General features: G+C 43.8%; 1 protein-coding gene across 4 annotated transcripts in view; it reads left to right on the top strand.

The window, feature by feature from the left end:
* The window catches only part of XRCC6 (X-ray repair cross complementing 6), a 68623-nt gene that overhangs the window by 37947 nt on the left and 11980 nt on the right, over positions 1–18696 (top strand). For all 4 annotated transcript variants that reach the window (XM_075936037.1, XM_075936021.1, XM_075936026.1 and 1 more), the window contains exons 6-7: positions 2430–2613; positions 10679–10865. In XM_075936037.1, the coding sequence (XP_075792152.1) occupies positions 2430–2613; positions 10679–10865 (371 nt within the window). The remainder of the gene's footprint in view (positions 1–2429; positions 2614–10678; positions 10866–18696) is intronic.

Genomic DNA, 18696 nt, shown 5'->3' with positions numbered 1-18696 from the left:
GGGTAGATCTTGACTTGCTCTGACATTTAAAAAATGATCTTGGGTGTAAAAAGGTTGGAGACGACTGCTTTAGTGCCTTTTGTCACGTTGCAGGGCAGCTGCATCTGTTTCCCACTCCATGGTTCAACAACAGCATCTAGTTCCTCAGCCATTGCCTCTCTCAGGTGAAGACCCACATCTCTTTCCTTCTGTCTTCTCCCCCCCCCTCCTCCCCCCAGACTATAGTTCCCTGACTATACTGATACATGTGGCCCCCAACCTGCAACGCGATCGGTTCCTGGTGAAGCATTGCAAGTCAGGGACATCATAACTCGAACCTGCATTTATGATAGGTTCCGTGCACCATCATACATGCGGGCCGAGGACGTACATCGGGGGGTTTCGGCCCCTTCCGCACTTACAGAAATGGTCATAAGTGCAGGGGGTCGCAGCTCAGGCCGTTGTAAGGTGGAGGTTTCCTGTATACCCTCAGCAAGTCAGAGGGCCTAAACAGGCTGGTGTCTGTGCTTTGCTTTCTCACTGGAGGCTATAAACAGCTGTAATTGCCAGCAGTCACAAGTTACCACACTGCTTTTTCTATGCAAACAAATTTATTCTTAAGGTGAAAAATATTTAAAAACCAAACATCTACATGCATTCTAATAAGCTTACATGAGCTCACCTCTCTCCCTCCAACTCCAGCTAGCACTCTGATAGGAATCAGTTTTTCAAGTTTGCCAAGGATTTTTTTCTGTGGTTACAGGTCCATAGCAGACAGGGTAGGTGTACACTACCAAGGTTTGTTGATTAAAACTTAGTGTTGTCACCCAAAAGCCTCTGAAACACAAATCACCAGAGGGTGTTCACACTTGCTTCCTCTCTTGACAGATCATGTCCATGCTGGGGACACCATCGTCTACAGTGTGAGCAATGTATGTATCCCATGGTGCAGTCTTGTGTGAAGGCTGATTGCATCTTAGGATTCCCTCTGAGTTCTTCCACAGCCTCCTTAGCTGGTAGGAGCAGCATCATGGGTAGCTCTGTGAGCTTTCTGTGCTGAGGAATGTCAAAGCAGCACAGCAGCCTGTCACCTGCTTCCTGCAGCAGCAGTCTGCCTGCTGCTGTTTTCCTAGCTATTTTCGTAGCAGGGCAGAACAGGAGCAGTCCAATGATTTGCTTTTTGTTCTCCAGATGGAGCAGCACAGTCAGCTATCAGATCCTTTCCAGGAGCTTGGAAAGGGAAGAGGTGCATGTCTGCAGGGCAGCAGAGATCAAAACACTGAGCAGAGAGATCAAGCAGGCATTGTGGAATAGTGTCGGAAGCAAGTTGTGTCAAAAATTCTCCTATAGAGTGGAAATTTTTTGTTGCCAAAACTGGGCATTTTTCCCCATCAAAAGTCGCAGTATAGACTCTCATTGTCTTGTCAACAAAAGGGAGTTGGATTTTTTTTTTTTTTGACAAAACTTGGTGGTACTGTAGACATACCCTTAGCTCAGAACTAACATACCTATGAACAGTGGAGTCTTTCCTTTCTATAGCTTGGGCCTTTGAACTTGAGATTCTGGAAAGAGATAATCAGTAGACAGTGGTTTCCTCCTCAAGCCGTAGCGTCAAAAAAATAGAAGTGAAAATTTGCATTCACCTTCCCCTAAAAATTCCCTAGGTAAATCACTTGACACTTGGTCTCTAAAGTCCATTCTTGCCTGGCACATTCACAACAAACTGAGTTCACACATCTTCTCTTTCCTTCTCCCATCTCTCCAGACCAGTTACCAAAATAAGACCAATAATAATAGTAATAAAACCTATCTAAGCCAATAATAACACATCACCTTTGAATTTTATACAACGGATGCCAGAGAAACTTTATAACTTATTTCAGTAATGTTTTTTATGCATATTGCATAAATTGTCTTTTTGGTCACAGCCATATTTTATATGAATTGAAGGGAAAGCAATATGTTTGGAAGCCAAACAGGAGTGTATTGCAGTAGTTGTAGCAAGTGGCTAAACCAGACAGTTCTTTCAGAATTGAGTTGGTATGCTAGAGCCTAAGGGTAGTCAGGCCATTATCCCTTATACTTGGCAAAAGAGTTTTGTGGCAGATTCTCAATCTTTCACTTCCTCTTACTCTCCCTCTCCCTGTGGACTAGGACAGAGGATTTAATTTCTTCTGGAACCTGTCAATGCTGCTTTGAACGCTGATCACAGGGGCATGGCCCCTCTGCTGTATTGCTTGACTATGTGCAAAGAACTACCAAGCCAGTTCTCATTACTTTCTTACAGGAACCAAAAGAAACATAATAAAAGAACACTTCTTTGTTCTTGGATGATTGTCCATTTTAACTTTTTTTTCCATTTAAAGGAATATCTGGGCATTGTATGAACATTCCAATATAAATAGAAATCAATCTGTGATATCCTTCCCATTCTTCTGCTTTGCCCCCAGGTATCTTCCTTGACTTGTTGCACCTGAAGAAGCCTGGTGGATTTGATATCTCCTTGTTCTACAGGGATATCATTAATACAGCAGAGGATGAAGATCTGGGGGTCCAAACTGAAGCCTCAGGCAAGCTGGAAGATCTCATGAAGAAAGTGCGAGCAAAGGAGACAAAGAAGCGGGCTTTGGCCAGGTGCGTACCAAATTTTAACATTTGGAGTAGCTTCAGCAGCCTCTGGAAAGGGTTGTGTCCAGCCTTCTTCACATGGCAGGATTGTTCTATGAAAACGCTATTTTAGCAGTATTTTCACTCCTGGCCTTAACTCCCTAGCATGAGACTGAAGGAACTCACCTAGCTCTTAGACCATTGAGGATCACAGTAATGGAAACGAGAATCTGAGCTAAGCCCCTGCTGGCCATCACATGCCTCCTCCCATTCAGAGAGTCTGCCCTGAAATCATCTCCTTTGCTCCATCCTGACCCAAGAACCCTTTTCTTCACATGGTAGTCTTAAGTATGGAGCTCATGCCCTATAGGCATCTCAGAAGTCATCTACTGGGGAAAAAAATCTACAGCTCAAAACAGAAATATTTGTGTTTATGGTAAAGCTAATTGGTTCATTGGATATAGACCTGCCTTTGTAAACCTAAGCAATTTGCCAGACATGTCAGGCAAACTCATCAGTAAAGATAAGCAGTGAAACAAATGTATTGACTAGAAATGTTTTTGAATGATAATTGATAGGCAAAAAGTCAGCGTGGTTACTAAAAGAAAAGAAAATGTAAGCACACAGCCTAAACTTTCAACCTTTTAAGATTAACTATTTGAATAAGCAGTTTTTCTCTCACCACTGGCTATTGTAGTCCTTAATACACGTTTTTCCTTAAACCTGTCATTCTGTTTTGTTGGAGTCTTTAGTCCTCTTCTTAGTGTCTTTGTTTGCAGTTCAGGTGGGGGCAGAAGAAAAGCAAAATGTGAGGCCCCTGTAGTCTTTTAGAACTCAGTTTTATGTGCTTCGAGAATGCAATCCAGACACATCTGATGGGCATTGCTGAGTCCCCAGGCAAGGCTGTGCAATTGCCCTGGTGTGTTCTTATGCACGTGAGTAACTGAATTGTAACTCATAAGAAAGGCCATGCTGGGTCAGACCAAAAGTCCATCTACCCCAGTATTTGGTCTTCTGACGGTGGCCAGTGCCAGGTGCCTCAGAGGGAATGAACAAAACAGACAATCATCAAGTGATCCATTCTATCTCTGCCCATCCTGGCTAATAGCCATTGATGGACCTAACCTATGAATTTATCTAACTCTTTTTGAATCCTGTTATAGCCTTGGCCTTCACAACATACTCCGGCAGGGAACTCCACAGGCTAGCTGGCTGTGTGAAGAAATGCTTTTTGTTTGTTTTGAACCTGCCACCTATTAATTTGATTTGGTGACCCCTCCTTATGAGAGAGTAAATAACTCTTCATTGCCTTTCTCCACACTAGCCATGAGCTTGTAGACCTCTATCACATCGCCCCCCTTAGTCCTCTCTATTCCAAGCTAAAAAGTCCCAGTCTTCTTACTCTCCTCATGTGGCAACCATTCCATATCCCTAATCATTTTGTTGCCATTTTCTGAACCTTTTCCAGTGCCAACACTTCTCCAGGAAAAAAAAAAGGAGACCTCATCTGCACGTAATACTGAAGATGTGAGCAAATGATGGATTTATATAGACCCCATAAGATATTTTCTGTTCCTTTCTTAAGAGTCCCAGCATTCTGTTTGCTTTTTTGATTGCTGCTGCACATTGACTGGATCTTTTCAGAAAACTATCCACAGTGACACCAAGTTTAGTCCCCATCATTTTATACGTGTAAGCGGGACTGTTTTTCCATATTCATTACTTTGCATTTATCAGCATTGAATTTCATCTTCCATTATGTTGCCTCGATACCTAGTTTTGTGAGAGCCTTTTGAAGCTCTTGACAGTCTGCTTTGGATTTAACTGTCTTGAGCAGTTTTGTATCATATGCAGATTTTGATACCTCACTGTTTACCCCTTTTCCCAGGTCACTTATGAATATGTTCAATAGGATTAATCCTACTATGGACTGCTGCAGGATACCACAAGTTACCCCTTTTTATTATGAAAACTGACCATTTAGTCCTATCCCTAGTTTCCTATCTTTTAACCAGTTACCAATCCATGAGCGGGCCTTCCCTCTAATCTCATGACAGCTTACTTTGAGAGCCTTTGAGCGATCTTTTCAAAGTCTTTCTGGGAATTTAAGTACATTATATCTACTGGATCCCACTTGTGCACTTGCTTGTTGATTCCCCTCAAAGAATTCTAGTAAATTGTTGAGGCATGATTTCCTTTTGCAAAAACCATGTTGACTCTTTCCCCAACAAATTACGTTCATCTGACAATTTACGTTCTTTAGTATATTTTCAACCAGTTTGCCTGATCCTGAAGTTAGACTTACTGGCCTGTAACTGTCAGGATCACCTGTAGTCACCCTTTTAAAAAATTAGCTATCCTCCAGTTAGTTGGTACGGGAGTTGATTTAAAGGACAGGTTACAAACTACAGTTAAAAGTTCTGCGATTTCACACTTGGTTTCTCCCCCCCCCCCCCCCCCCCCGGACTCTTGGGTGAATACTATCTGGTCCTAGTGACCTATGACTGTTTAGTTTATTAGTTTGTTCCAAAACCTCTTCTAATGACAACTCAGTTTGGGACAGTTCCTCAGGTTTTTCACCTAAAAAGAATGGCTTGGGAATCTCTCATGTCCTCACCTGACCATGAATTTTTTGAATCGTACTTTCTCTGCAATGACCTAATTTTATCCTTGAGTGGTCCTTTAGCATCTCTATAGTCCAGTGGCTCCACTGGTTGTTTAGCAGACGTCCAACTTCTGATGTACTTAAAACTTTTTTTTGTTGTTTTTGAGATTTTTAGTTAGCTGTTCATTCTTTTTTGGCTTTTCTGGTTATATTTTTACACTATTTTCCAGAGTTTATGCTCCTTTCTATTTTCTTCACTAGGATTTAACTTCCAATTTTTAAACAATTCCTTTTATCTCTCACTGCTTCTCTTGCTTGGTTGCTAAGCCACAGTCACACTTTTGGTTTGCTTTTTCCCACCACAGGGATGTTAAATTTAATTATATTATGGTTATTATTTCTAAGTGGTCGTTCACCTCTTGGCTCAGATCCCACACTCCACTTAGAACTAAATCAAGAATAAATGAATCTCCCTTGCTGGAAAATGGCTATTGGTTGTTGGTTACATTTCTTGTTGTTGTCTCTGGGGAGCTATTATCTGGCAGATTCTCCTACTTGGTGTGTTCTAGTGACAACCATGGAATGCAATTTCATAATGTCATCTGCGCTAAAGATATACTGTGGCTTTCAGCAGATCATACCTTTCCCTTGATAGCTTATATGGTATGCTTTTATAGGCAAGATCAGCTCTATGCAGGAGAGGAATATGGGGATTACAGAGGGCTGCTCCTATCACACCCCCTTTGAGGACATCCCTTAAGTTCTTTAACTCATGTGGAGGAAGAATCCTATATAGACATTATCAGAGGAAGGGAAATACCTTGTGTAACTTCCTTGCTGTTCCACTCAGTTTGTAGGTTTCCGTCTCTCTCAAACCTTGCTTTTTCACCAGAGGCACTTTTTGCATTGTCTTGAACTGGCTTTTTCTGGGAGCTTTGCTGCTTACTCAAAGGAGCTGTCTAAGGCACTGCAGTGATCTATCGGAAAAAGTTATGCAAATTATGCTCCGCAATGTGTACCTGTGTACCTTTTTCTGATGATTTTTTCGGAAGAGGCTTTTCCGAAATTTGGCCTGTCGACACTGGGCCAAATTTCGGAAAAGCCTGCTCTTTCAGAGGAGCCCTTCTTCCTCGTGAGAGGAGGAAGACAGCTTCCGAAAGAGCGCGTCTGCTCTTCCACAAAATAAAGCGGAAGAGCAGATACGTTCCCTGGACACGATGGAGTTTTTCTGGGATGCCAGAAAAACCCCTTAGTGTAGACACAGCCTAAGAGTTCAAAGGGCAGAAGACTGGAAATTGGCACTATTTGTCCATCTATAAAAAGGGCAATAAAGACAACCTGGGGAAGTACAAAAGTACAAAACAGTTATCTTAACTTCTATACCCAAAAAGAATGGAGCAAATAATTAGTTGGCAAACTTCTGGAAGATATGTAATAGCTTAGATTTGTTGAGAACAAATTGGGTCAAATCAATCTGATAGTTTTCTTTGACAGGCTAACAAGCTTTGTGGGTGGGGGGAAGCAGTGGATATGGTATGTCTTGGCTTTAGTAAAGCTTTTGCTACTGTCTCATGACTTCATTTCCCTAGTTTGTTAATGAAACCTCGATGGAGCTACAATAAGGTGGGCACAAAACTGGTTGGAAAACCATTCCCAGATAATAGTTTTCAGTATTTCAGTCATGCTGAAAGGCCATAAAGAGCGGGGTTCCACAGGGATCAGTTCTGAGGCCAGTTCAGTTGAATATCTCCATCAGGGTATGTCTACACTACCACCCTAGTTTGAACTAGGGCGGTAATGTAGGCAACCGGAGTTGCAAATGAAGCCCGGGATTTGAATTTCCCGGGCTTCATTTGCATAAAGCTGGATGCCGCCATTTTTAAATGTCCGCTAGTGCGGATTCCGTGCCGCGCGGCTACATGCAGCATGGACTAGGTAGTTCGGACTAGGCTTCCTAGTCTGAACTACCGTTACTCCTTGTTTCGTTACTCCTAGTTCGAACTAGGGTGGTAGTATAGACATACCCTCAGTGATTTAAAGATAGTGGCATAGAGTACACTTATGAAGTTTGCAGATGACACCAAGCTGGGTGGAGTTGCAAGTGCTTTGAGGATAAGATTCAAATTCAAAATGATCTGAACAAAGTGGAGATGATCTGAAGTCATCATCATCATGGCCTCCATATGTCTCAAAAGACGGTGGGATGCAGCATTAAACTGGTCGTTTTTTGCAATGTTTTGTGTGGCTCAACAGACCAACGTGAGAGAGGCATGATCGGCTGCAGTAGGTACAGCTCCATGCTGTAGTAGCGTTTAGTTATCATCTGTTCTTTTCTTGTTTTGGTTTTCTGCCTTGTCGTCGTGCTTTTGTCGTTGGTGGAGGTGTTGATGCTAGGTATTTCTATCCATTGTCAGGTTTTCCCAACTATCAATGTCTATCTGAAACTTTACCAAAGCAGCTTTGCAGTAGTCCTTGAAACGGAATTTAGGGCATCCTTTTGGTCTTGTTCCCTCTGCCAGTTCTCTGTACAAAATGTTCTTTGGGATGCGGTTATCGTCCATTCTCTTCATGTGACCCAGCCACCGTAGCTTTCTGTAATGCAGAATGGCTCACATGCTTGACAGTCCAGCTCCTTCTAATACTTTCTCATTCAGTACTTTGTCTTGCCATTTGATGATCAAAATTTTGCATAGGCAACGGAGATGGAAAGAGCTAAGTTTTTCTTGGCTTGCATAGGTAGTCCACGTTTCTGATCCATACATAAGAACGCTCAGCACACATGCCTGGTATATAAGTATCTTTGTTCTAATTGCGAGCTTTCAGTTTGCCCATGCATGTTTTGTTAGTCTGCTGAAAGTAGTAGCCACTTTTCCAATACGAATGTTTAATCTCTGTATCTAATGACAAGTTGCTAGTTACGGTTGAACCTAATTAGCAGAACTTCAGAACTACTTCTAGAGGGGGGTTGTTTAGCATAATACATGATGGAGTCATGTTACCTTGTGCAAGGACCACAGTTTTCTTAATGCTGATGTTAAGAGCAAATTGACAGGTTCTTGACAGTTGGGCCATAAGATCCCGGAGTTGTTTCATTATGAGCTCCAATAGCAGCGTCATCAGCGAAGGGCAGTTCTATAATAAGCACTTTCTTTATCTTGCTTTTTGCCCACAGTCTAGCTAGATTGAAAAGTGATCAGTCAGATCTTGTACGGAGGTAGATGCCGCCATGTGAGTTCTTGAATGCACAGCTTAGGAGGACTGAGAATAGTCCAAAGAGGGTTGGGGCAAGAACACAGCCCTGCTTTACTCCTGTGTTCACCTGAAAGCTATCTGATGTATATCCATCAAACTGGATAGTAGCTCTCATACCCTTATGAAAAGCTACGATCAGCTGCAATAGTTTTGGTGGGCAGCCTATTCTCTCAAGTAGAAGGTAAAGTCCTTGTCGACTAACAGTGTCAAATGCCTTTGTGAGGTCCACAAAAGAGATATAAAGTGGCATATTTTGCTCACGGCACTTCTCCTGTAGTGGGCGAAGGGAGAAGATCATGTCGACGGTTGATCTTCCTGTATGAAAACCACACTGTGACTCTGGGGGGGGGGGGGGGGGGGGGTGTTTTTGCTTCTCACTTGTGTGGTCCCCAACTGATTTTTTTTTTTTCCCCTGTGGGGCAGTGACCCCTGACTCAAAACAGGTTCCCCACCCCTCAAAAATAAAGAAAACATTGAAACCTTTTGTGTTGCACATAATATTTTACAGTATTTAAAATGAAGTTTGATAAACGAACATGAGAAAGTTAAAACACTTAATCGGCTTAATAATTTAAACTAAACTGTTCTCCCCAGCTGCAGCACTAGTAAAATGGCTCAAGCATAATTATGTATCTAACAGTGAGTTTCCATTAGTAACTTGTAATCCACAAAGGTTTGTATTGACCTTGGTGGTCCATGGGATGCACGGCAGAAAGAGCCCCTCCCCCTCTCCTGGGAGAGCGGCGTGGCCTCATGCAGCAGGGTTAAATCGTGGCATGCCACTTTGGAAAGGTTGCTAACCCCTGGCCTAGGAAGAAGTACGGCAGAAAGGTATCTGGGGGCTATAGTGGGCCACAAGCTAAATCTCAGTCAACAGTGTAACACAGTGAGAGGCAACGTAGGCTATTGAGTGGGCTGCACAAGTGTCCCTCTTTCATCTCAGCGGGCCACAAGATTGTTGTAACCAAGACAGTCTCCCAGGATAGGGTAGTTTCACTAACTGCACTTGCGTACCTAGAATTTGCAGGGTGTGCTGATTGAACCGAAGCAGCACTTTGATTGGATGCAGAGGAAGCGCAGGTTCTCACAACGTTGTGTGCAATTAGCATGCACCTCACTTCACATGCCTTTGCATTAAGTGTGTGGAACTTTTGTAATACCAGTAGGGAAAAAACTATGCAGAAAAAATCCAGCAGAATTTGGCAACCCTTTGCTTGAACAACAGTAAACAAAATGTCTTGTGGATCATATATAGACCCTAAAGGTCCACCTGTGACCCTCAGGCTGCCCTGGTGTATCGCTGTTACAAAAAAGCAAACATCTTTTTGGGGTGTATTAGCAGGAGTGTTGTAAGCAAGTTATGAGAAGTAATTATTCTGATCTATATAGTGTTGATTAGGCATCAAGTGGAGTATTATGTCCAGTTCTAGGAGCCACATTTCAGGAAAGATGTGAACAAATTGGGGGGCCAGAGAAGAGCAACAAAAGTGACTTTTAAGTCTAGAATACATGATTCATGAGGCAAGATTGAAAGAACTGGGTTTAAGTTTGGAAAAGAGAAAACTGAGACAGAACGTAACTGTTTTCAAAGACATAAATGTTACAAGGAGGAGGGAAAAAATTGTTCTCCTTGTTCTCTGACGATAGGGCAAGAAGCAATGCACTTCTAAATTGCAGCAAGGGAGGTTTAGATAGGGTTTTTTCCCCAATGCCCAAACTGTCAGTGTAGTTAAGCACTGGAATAAATTGCCTAGGGAGGTTGTGGAATCTCCATCATTGGAAATTTTTAAGAGCTGGTTAAACAAATACCTGACAAGGATATTCCTGATGATGCTTAGCTCTACCATGAGTGCTGGAGAGTGAATTAAATGACCTCTTGAGGTTTCTTTCAGTCTACGATTCTATGATTTGCATTCAGCATGAGAGCACTGCACAGATGTCAGTAGTGGGTCTGCCTTGTGCTCTACTCCACTGTTGCTGCTCTCAACAGTAAAAATAATAGAGAAGCTTTGAGTTCTTCTAAGTAATTTGTGTTAAAGAGCTATGACCCAGGACTGAAAATCCTGCACAAGATTTTTTTTTTTTTAAGTGAAGCAGAATTCTAAGATAAGTAATGTTTCCATTTCAGAGATGCACATGGTGTTGGAAAGCAAATAAAGATGCTCCTAGGGAAATACTGTCTTTATGAAAAGTGTTCCTTTAGAAATCTGAAATCTGTTGGTTATTTCCACACAGGTTGAACCTCCATCTGGGCAAAGACCTATCCCTCACTGTAGGTGTTTACAATCTAGTCCAAAAAGCTTTCAAACCACCTCCAGTGAAACTTTATCGGGAAACCAACGAGCCTGTGAAAACAAAGACACGTACATTTAACCGAGAGACAGGCAGCTTGCTTCTACCTAGTGATAGCAAGAAGGCCCAGGTAATTCACTCTCTATACACTTGTTCTTCCTGGCATTGGGGGACATGCAAGGGCATTAAATATCTGAACAAACCTGCTGCATATTTTTGTGTGGACCTTTCAAGTACCACTGGTTTGTACTGTTTGCATCTTTGTCCTCTTAGGGGGGGTCTTAGGTAAGAGTGTTAAATATTGGTTAATTTACTAGTTGATGGAATTTCCATCGACTAATCAATATGCACTTCTGCATTCTTCCTTTGAAGTGTACAAGAGCCCCCACTGAGGGTGCAATCTATCCTGGTCATTAATAAAGATGTTGAACAAAACCAGCCCTAAAACCATTCCTTGTGGCACTCTGCTTGAAACCGACCGCCAGTCAGATATCGAACCGTTGATCGCTACCCAACAAGCCTGACAATCTAGCCAGCTTTCCAGCCACTTTACAGTCCATTTATCCAATCCATACTTCCTTAACTTGCTGGCATGAATATTGTGGGAGACCATATTCATATTCATAGATTCATAGACTTTAAGGTCAGAAGGGACCATTATGATCATCTAGTCTGACCCCCTGCACAGTGCAGGCCACAGAATCTCAACCACCCCTCTAGAATAATCCTCTCACCTATATCAGAGATATTGAAGCATTCAAATACTTTGAAGGACCCAACATGCAGAGAGTCCTTCAGCTGTGATCTGTGCCCAATGCTACAGAGGAAGGCGAAAAACCTCCAGGGCCTCTGCCAATCTACCCTGGAGGAAAATTCCTTCCCAACCCCAAATATGGCGATCAGCTAAACCCTGAGCATGTGGGCAAGACTCACCAGCCAGACACCCAGAAAGTTCCCTATAGCAACTCCTATCATCCCTCCATTGACCTATTTCCAACTGATAATGAATGGTCAATTAGTTACCAAGATCATGTTATTTCATCCAACCATCCCCTTATCATAGAACTGGAAGAGACCCCAGAAGGTCGTCAAGTCCAGCCCCCTGCTCTAGGCAGGACCAATCCCATCTAAATCAACCCGGCCAGGGCTTTGTCAAGCCGAGACTTAAATACCTCTAGGGATGGAGACTCCACTACTTCCCTAGGTAACCCATTCCAGTGCTTCACTACCCTTCTAGTAAAATAGTTTTTCCTAATATCCAATCTGGACCTCTCCCACCACAACTTGAGACCATTGCTCCTTGTTCTGCCATCTGTCACTACTGAGAACAGCCTCTCTCCATCCTCTTTGGAACCTCCCTTCAGGAAGTTGAAGGCTGCTATCAAATCCCCCCTCATTCTTCGCTTCTCCAGACTAAACAGACCCAAGTCCCTCAGCCTCTCCTCGTAGGTCATATGCTCCAGCCCCCTAATCATTTTGGTTGCCCTCCGCTGGACCCTCTCCAATGCTTCCGCATCCTTTTTGTAGTGGGGGGCCCAGAACTGGACACAATACTCCAGATGTGGCCTCACCAAAGCCGAATAAAGGGGAATAATGACATCTCTGGATCTGCTGGCAATGCTCCTCTTAATGCATTCTAATATGCCATTAGCCTTCTTGGCTACAAGGGCACACTGTTGACTCATATCTAGCTTCTCATCTACTGTAACCCCCAGGTCCTTTTCTGCAGAACTACAACTTAACTGGTTGGTCCCCAGCCTGTAACTATGCTTGGGATTCTTCCGTCCCAAGTGCAGGAGTCTACACTTGTCTTTGTTGAATCTCATGAGATTTCTAGTGGCCCAATCCTCCAATTTGTCTAAGTCACTCTGGATCCTATCTCTGCCCTTAAGCGTATCTACCTCCCCCCCAGCTTAGTGTCATCTGCAAACTTGCTGAGGGTGCAATCTATCCCCTCATCCAGGTCATTAATAAAGATATTGAACAAAACCGGTCCTAGAACCGAACCTTGGGGCACTCCACTAGAAACCGACCGCCATCCTGACATCGAACCGTTGATCACTACCCGCTGGGCCCGGCCTTCTATCCATCTTTCTATCCATCTTACCGTCCATTTATCCAATCCACATTCCCTTAACTTGCTGGCAAGAATATTGTGGGAGACCGTATCAAAAGCCTTGCTAAAGTCAAGGTATATAACATCCACTGACTTTCCCATGTCCACTGAGCCAGTTACCTCATCATAGAAGCTAATCAGATTGGTTAGGCACGACTTGCCCTTTGTGAATCCATGCTGACTATTCCTGATCACTTTCCTCTCATCCAAGTGTCTCAAAATGGATTCCTTTAGGATCCCTTCCATGATTTTTCTGGGAACCGAGGTAAGACTGACCGGCCTATAGTTCCCTGGATCGTCCTTCTTCCCTTTTTTGAAGATGGGCACTACATTTGCCTTTTTCCAATCATCCGGGATTTCTCCCGATCTCCACGACTTTTCAAAGATAATGGCCAAAGGCTCCTCAATGACATTTGCCAACTCCCTCAGTACCCTCGGGTGCATTAAGTCCGGACCCATGGATTTGTGTACGTTTAGCTTTTCTAAATAGTTCCTAACCTGTTCTTTACCCACCAAGGGCTGTCCATCTTCTTCCCATCTTGCGTCACTTAGCACAGAAGTCCAGGAGCCGACCTTGTCTGTGAATACAGAGGCAAAGAAAGCATTGAGTACTTCAGCTTTCCCCACATCTTCTGTCACTAGGTTACCTCCTTCATCCATTAGGGACTGCACACCCTCTCTGATCACCTTCTTCTTGTTGACATGCCTGTAGAAACCTTTCTTGTTATCCTTCACATCCTTAGCCAGTCGTAACTCCATTTGCGCTTTCGCCTTCCTGATAACCCCCCGGCATTCTCGAACTATACATTTAAACTCCTCCCTAGTCATTTGTCCAAGTTTCCACTTTCTGTAAGCTTCCTTTTTGTGCTTAAGTTCACCAAGGATTTCCCCTGTAAGCCAATCCGGTCTCCTACCATGTTTGCCTCTCTTGCTACGCGTCGGGATGGTTTCTTTCTGTGCCTTCAATAAGGCTTCTTTAAAATACTGCCAGCTGTCCTGGACTCCTTTCCCCTTCATGTTAACATCCCAGGGGATTCTTTCCATCAGATCTCTGAGGGAGTCAAAATCTGCTTTTTTGAAGTCCAAGGTGTGTATTTTACTACTCTCTTTCCTTCCTTTGGTCAGGATCCTGAAATCTACCATCTCATGATCACTGCTTCCCAGGTTGTCACCCACCTCTACGTCCCCTATTAGTTCCTCCCTGTTTGTGAGGAGAAGGTCAAGCTGTGCACGGCCCCTGGTCGGATCCTTCAGCACTTGTACCAAGAAGTTATCCCCAACATTCTCCAAAAACTTCCTGGATTGCCTGTGTACTGCCGTATTGGTTTCCCAACAGATGTCAGGGTGATTAAAGTCCCCCATGAGAACCAGGGCCTGCGATCTGGAAGCTTCGCTCAGTTGTCCGAAGAAAGCCCCATCTACCTCATCCACCTGGTTCGGTGGCCTGTAGCAGATACCAACCACAACATCACTGCTGTTTGCTCTGAACTCCAGTATAAAGAGGGAGAAAAACTTGTTGAAAGTCTATGGGTCAGGTTTAAAGGAGCAATCATAGTGCTCTCTTACATATAGTGCAACTCCTCCTCCTTTTCTCCCCTGCCTATTCTTCCTGAACAATCTATACCCTTCCATGACAGCGCTCCAGTCATGCGAGTCATCCCACCAAGTCTCTGTTATCCCAATTAAATCATATTTCTTGGTCTGGGCCAGGGCCTCCAGTTCTTCCTGCTTGTTGCCCAGGCTTCTCGCATTAGTGTACAAACACTTCAGGTAACCAGTTGATTGCACTATCTTCTCCATTCGAAACTGGGGTCCTCCTTTCTCGCTCCTTGCTCTATGCATTTCTTCCCGGTATCTGACTTTCCCACTCCCCTTAGGGTTTTGGTCACCGTCCCCCGACGAACCTAGTTTAAAGCCCTCCTCACTAGGTTTGCAAGCCTGCCCGCGAAGATGCTCCTTCCTCTCTTCGTTAGATGGATCCCATCTCTTCCTAACAAACCTTGCGCCCGGAACAGAGTCCCATGGTCGAAGTAACCAAAGCCCTCTCTGCGACACCACCTGCGCAACCACGCATTTACATCCTCAATTCGACGATCCCTGCCCAGTCCTTTCCCTTCAACAGGGAGGATGGACGAGAACACCACTTACGCTCCAAATTTTTGGATCCTTCTTCCCAGCGCTACATAATCTGCAGCAACCCGCTAAAGGTCATTCTTGGCCGTATCATTCGTTCCTACATGGAGAAGCAGGAAGGGGTAGCGATCTGAAGGTTTGATCAGCTTGCTAAGCCTCTCAGTGACATCCCGAATGCGAGCTCCCGGTAAGCAGCACTGGCTTATCAAAAGCTTTGCTAAAGTCAAGGTATATCACATCCTCAGACTTCCCCATGTCCACAGAGCCAGTTACCAGAAGCTAATCAGGTTGGTCAGGCATGACTTGCCCTTCATGAATCCATGTTGACTATTCCTGAGCGCATTCCCCTCTTCCAAGTGCTTCAAATTGGATTTTTCTATTCCAAAATCCTCTGATTTTTCCAGGTGAGGCTGACCAGTCTATTGTTCCCTGGATTGTCCTCCTTCCCATTTTTAAAGATGGGCACTACATTTGCCTTTTTCCAATCATCTGGGACCTCTCCTGATCCCCACAAGTTTTCAAAGATAATGGCCCAAAGCTCTGCAATGACATCTGCTGACTCCCTCAGATGCATTAAATCTGGCCCCATGGATTTGTGTGTCTAGCTTTTCTAAACAGTTCTTAACCTGTTCTTTCTCCACCAAGGGCTGCCCACCTCCTTCCCATACTGTGTTGTCTAGTGCAGTAGTCAGGGAGCTGACCTTGTCTGTAAAGAGAGACAAAAGAAGCATTGAGTACTTCAGCTTTCCCCACATCATCTGTCACTAGGTTACCTCCCTCATCAGGGAGGGTGTGGGGCCCTTACTGGATGACCCTCTTATTGCTAACATGCCTGTAGAAACCTTTCTTGTTATCCTTCACATCCTTTGCTAGCTTCAATTCCAGTTGCACTTTTGCCTTCCTGATTACTCCCCTGCATCCTCAAGCAGTATATTTATACTCCTCCCTGGTCATCTGTCCAAGTTTCCACTTCTTGTAAGCTTCCCTTTTTGTGTTTATGTTCACCAAGGATTTCGCTACTAAGCCAAACTGGTCGCCTGCCATATTTGCTTTTCTTTACTGTGCATCGGGATATTTTGTTCCTGTGCCTTCATTGAGGCTTATTTAAAGTACTGCCAGTTCTCCTGGACTCTTTTCCCCCTCATGTTAGTATTCCAGGGGATCCTGCTCATCAGTTCTCTGAGGGAGTCAAAGTCTGCTTTACTGAAGCCCAGGGAGTGTATTTTGCTGCCTTTTTTTTTTTTTTTTTTTTTTTTTTCCCTTTTGTCAGGATCCTGAAGTCAACCATCTCACGATCACTGCTTCCCAGGTTGCAACCCACATCTACTTCGCCTGTTAGTTCCTACTAGGAGTCCAGTAGATCAAGCTGCCCGTGGCCCCTGGTTGGTTTCCTCAGCACTTGTACCAGGAAGTTATCCCCAACAATCTCCAAAAACTTCCTGGATTGTTTGTGTACTACTGTATTGGTCTCCCAACAGATGTTAGGGTGATTAAAGTCCCCCATGAGAACCAGGGCCTGTGATCTGGAAGCTTCTCTTAGGCTATGTCTAGACTGCAGGCTTCTTTTGAAAGAGGCTCTTTCGAAAGGCTCTTTCGAAAGAGCCGCTTTCGAAAGAGAGAGTCTAGACTGCACGGAGAAATTTCGAAAAAGCGGCTTGCTTTTTCGAAAGAAAGCATCCAGTGAGTCTGGATGCTCTCTTTCGAAGAAGCCCTATCTACATTGAAGAACGCCTTCTTTCGAAAGAGGAACTTTCGAAAGAAGGCATTCTTCCTCGTAAATTGAGGTTTACCGCCATCGAAAGAAAAGCCGCGTTCTTTCGATTTAATTTCGAAAGAATGCGGCTTGAGTCTGGACGCAGGGGACGTTTTTTCGAAAAAAGGCTACTTTTTTCGAAAAAAAACCCTGAGTCTGGACACAGCCCCCGTTGTCTGAAGAGAGCCTCATCTAGTTCCTCCACCTGATCTGAAGGGCTATATCAGACACCAACCACAACATCACCTCTGTTGCTTCCGCCTCTAAGCTTAACCCAAAGACTCAGCATTCTCCCTCTATATACTGGAGCTCTAAGCAATCCTACTGCTCTCTTAACTACAGTGCAACTCCTCCTCCTTCTCTCCTGCCTGTCCTTCCTGAACAGTTTATACCCTCCATGATAGTGCTCCAATCATGTGAGTTGTCCCACCAAGTCTCCGTTATTCCAGTCACCTCATAGCTCTTTGACTATACCAGGACTTCTAATTCTTACTGTTTGTTTCCCAGGCTTATAGGCTTATAGACTCATAGACTCTAAGGTCAGAAGGGACCATTATGATCATCTAGTCTGACCCCCTGCACAATGCAGGCCACAGAATCTCACCCACACACTATATCTCAGATATTGAAGTCCTCAAATGATGGTTTAAAGACCCCAAGATGCAGAGAATCCTCCAGCAAGTGATCCATGTCCATGCTACAGAGGAAGGCGAAAAACCTCTAGGGCCTCAGCCAATCTATCCTGGAGGAAAATTCTTTCCTGACCCCAAATATGGCGATCAGCTAAACCCTGAGCATATGGGCAAGACTCACCAGCCAGACACCCACGAAAAAGTTCTCTATAGTAACTCCTATCATCCCACCATTGGCCTATTTGCCACCGATAGTGAAAGGTCAATTAGTTGCCAAGATCATGTTATCCCATCAAACCGTCCCCTTCATAAACCCATCTAGCTTAATCTTGAAGCCAGATAGGTCTTTTACCCCCACTACTTCCCTTGGAAGGCTGTTCCAGAATTTCACTCCTCTAATGGTTAGAAACCTTCGTCTAATTTCAAGTCTAAACTTCCTGGTAGCCAGTTTATATCCATTTGTTCTTGTGTCCACATTGATATTGAGCTTAAATAATTCCTCTTCCTCCCTGGTATTTATCCCTCTAATATATTTAGAGTGAGCAATCATGTCTCCCCTCAGCCTTCTTTTGGTTAAGGTAAACAAACCAAGCTCCTTGAGTCTCCTTTCATAAGACAGGTTTTCCATTCCTCGAATCATCCTAGTGGCCCTTCTTTGTACCTGTTTCAGTTTGAATTCATCCTCCTTAAACATGGGAGACTAGAACTGCACACAGTATTCCAAATGAGGTCTCACTAATGCCTTGTATAATGGCACTAACACCTCCTTATCTCTACTGGAAATACCTAGCCTAATGCATCCCAAGACCGTATTAGCCTTTTTCACGGCCATGTCACATTGGCGACTCATAGTTGTGCTGCGATCAACCAGGACTCCGTGGTCCTTCTCCTCTTCTGTCACTTACAACTGATGTGTCCCCAGCTTATAAATAACCTTACATGTCTCACTATTAAATTTCATCCTATTGCTATTACTCCAATTTACAAGATCATCCAGATTTTCCTGTATGATATCCCAATCCTTTACTGAATTGGCAGTACCTTCCAACTTTGTGTCATCCGCAAACTTTATTAGCACACTCCCACTTTTGGTACTGAGATCAGCAATAAAAAGATTGGTTCCAAAACTGATCCCTGAGGAACTCCGCTAGTAACCTCCCTCCAACCTGACACTTCACCTTTTAGTATTACCCGCTGTAGTCTCCCCTTAAACCAGTTGCTTATCCACCTCTCAATTTTCATATTGATCCCCATCTTTTCCAATTTAACCAATAATTCCCCATGAGGTACTGTATCAAATGCCTTACTGAAATAGAAGTAGATTAGA

This window comes from Pelodiscus sinensis, chromosome 1 (genome assembly GCF_049634645.1).
Source record: "Pelodiscus sinensis isolate JC-2024 chromosome 1, ASM4963464v1, whole genome shotgun sequence".
Lineage (NCBI taxonomy): Eukaryota > Metazoa > Chordata > Testudines > Trionychidae > Pelodiscus > Pelodiscus sinensis.
Note: the sequence above shows the minus strand (reverse complement) of the source record. Positions and strands in the feature narration are given on the sequence as shown.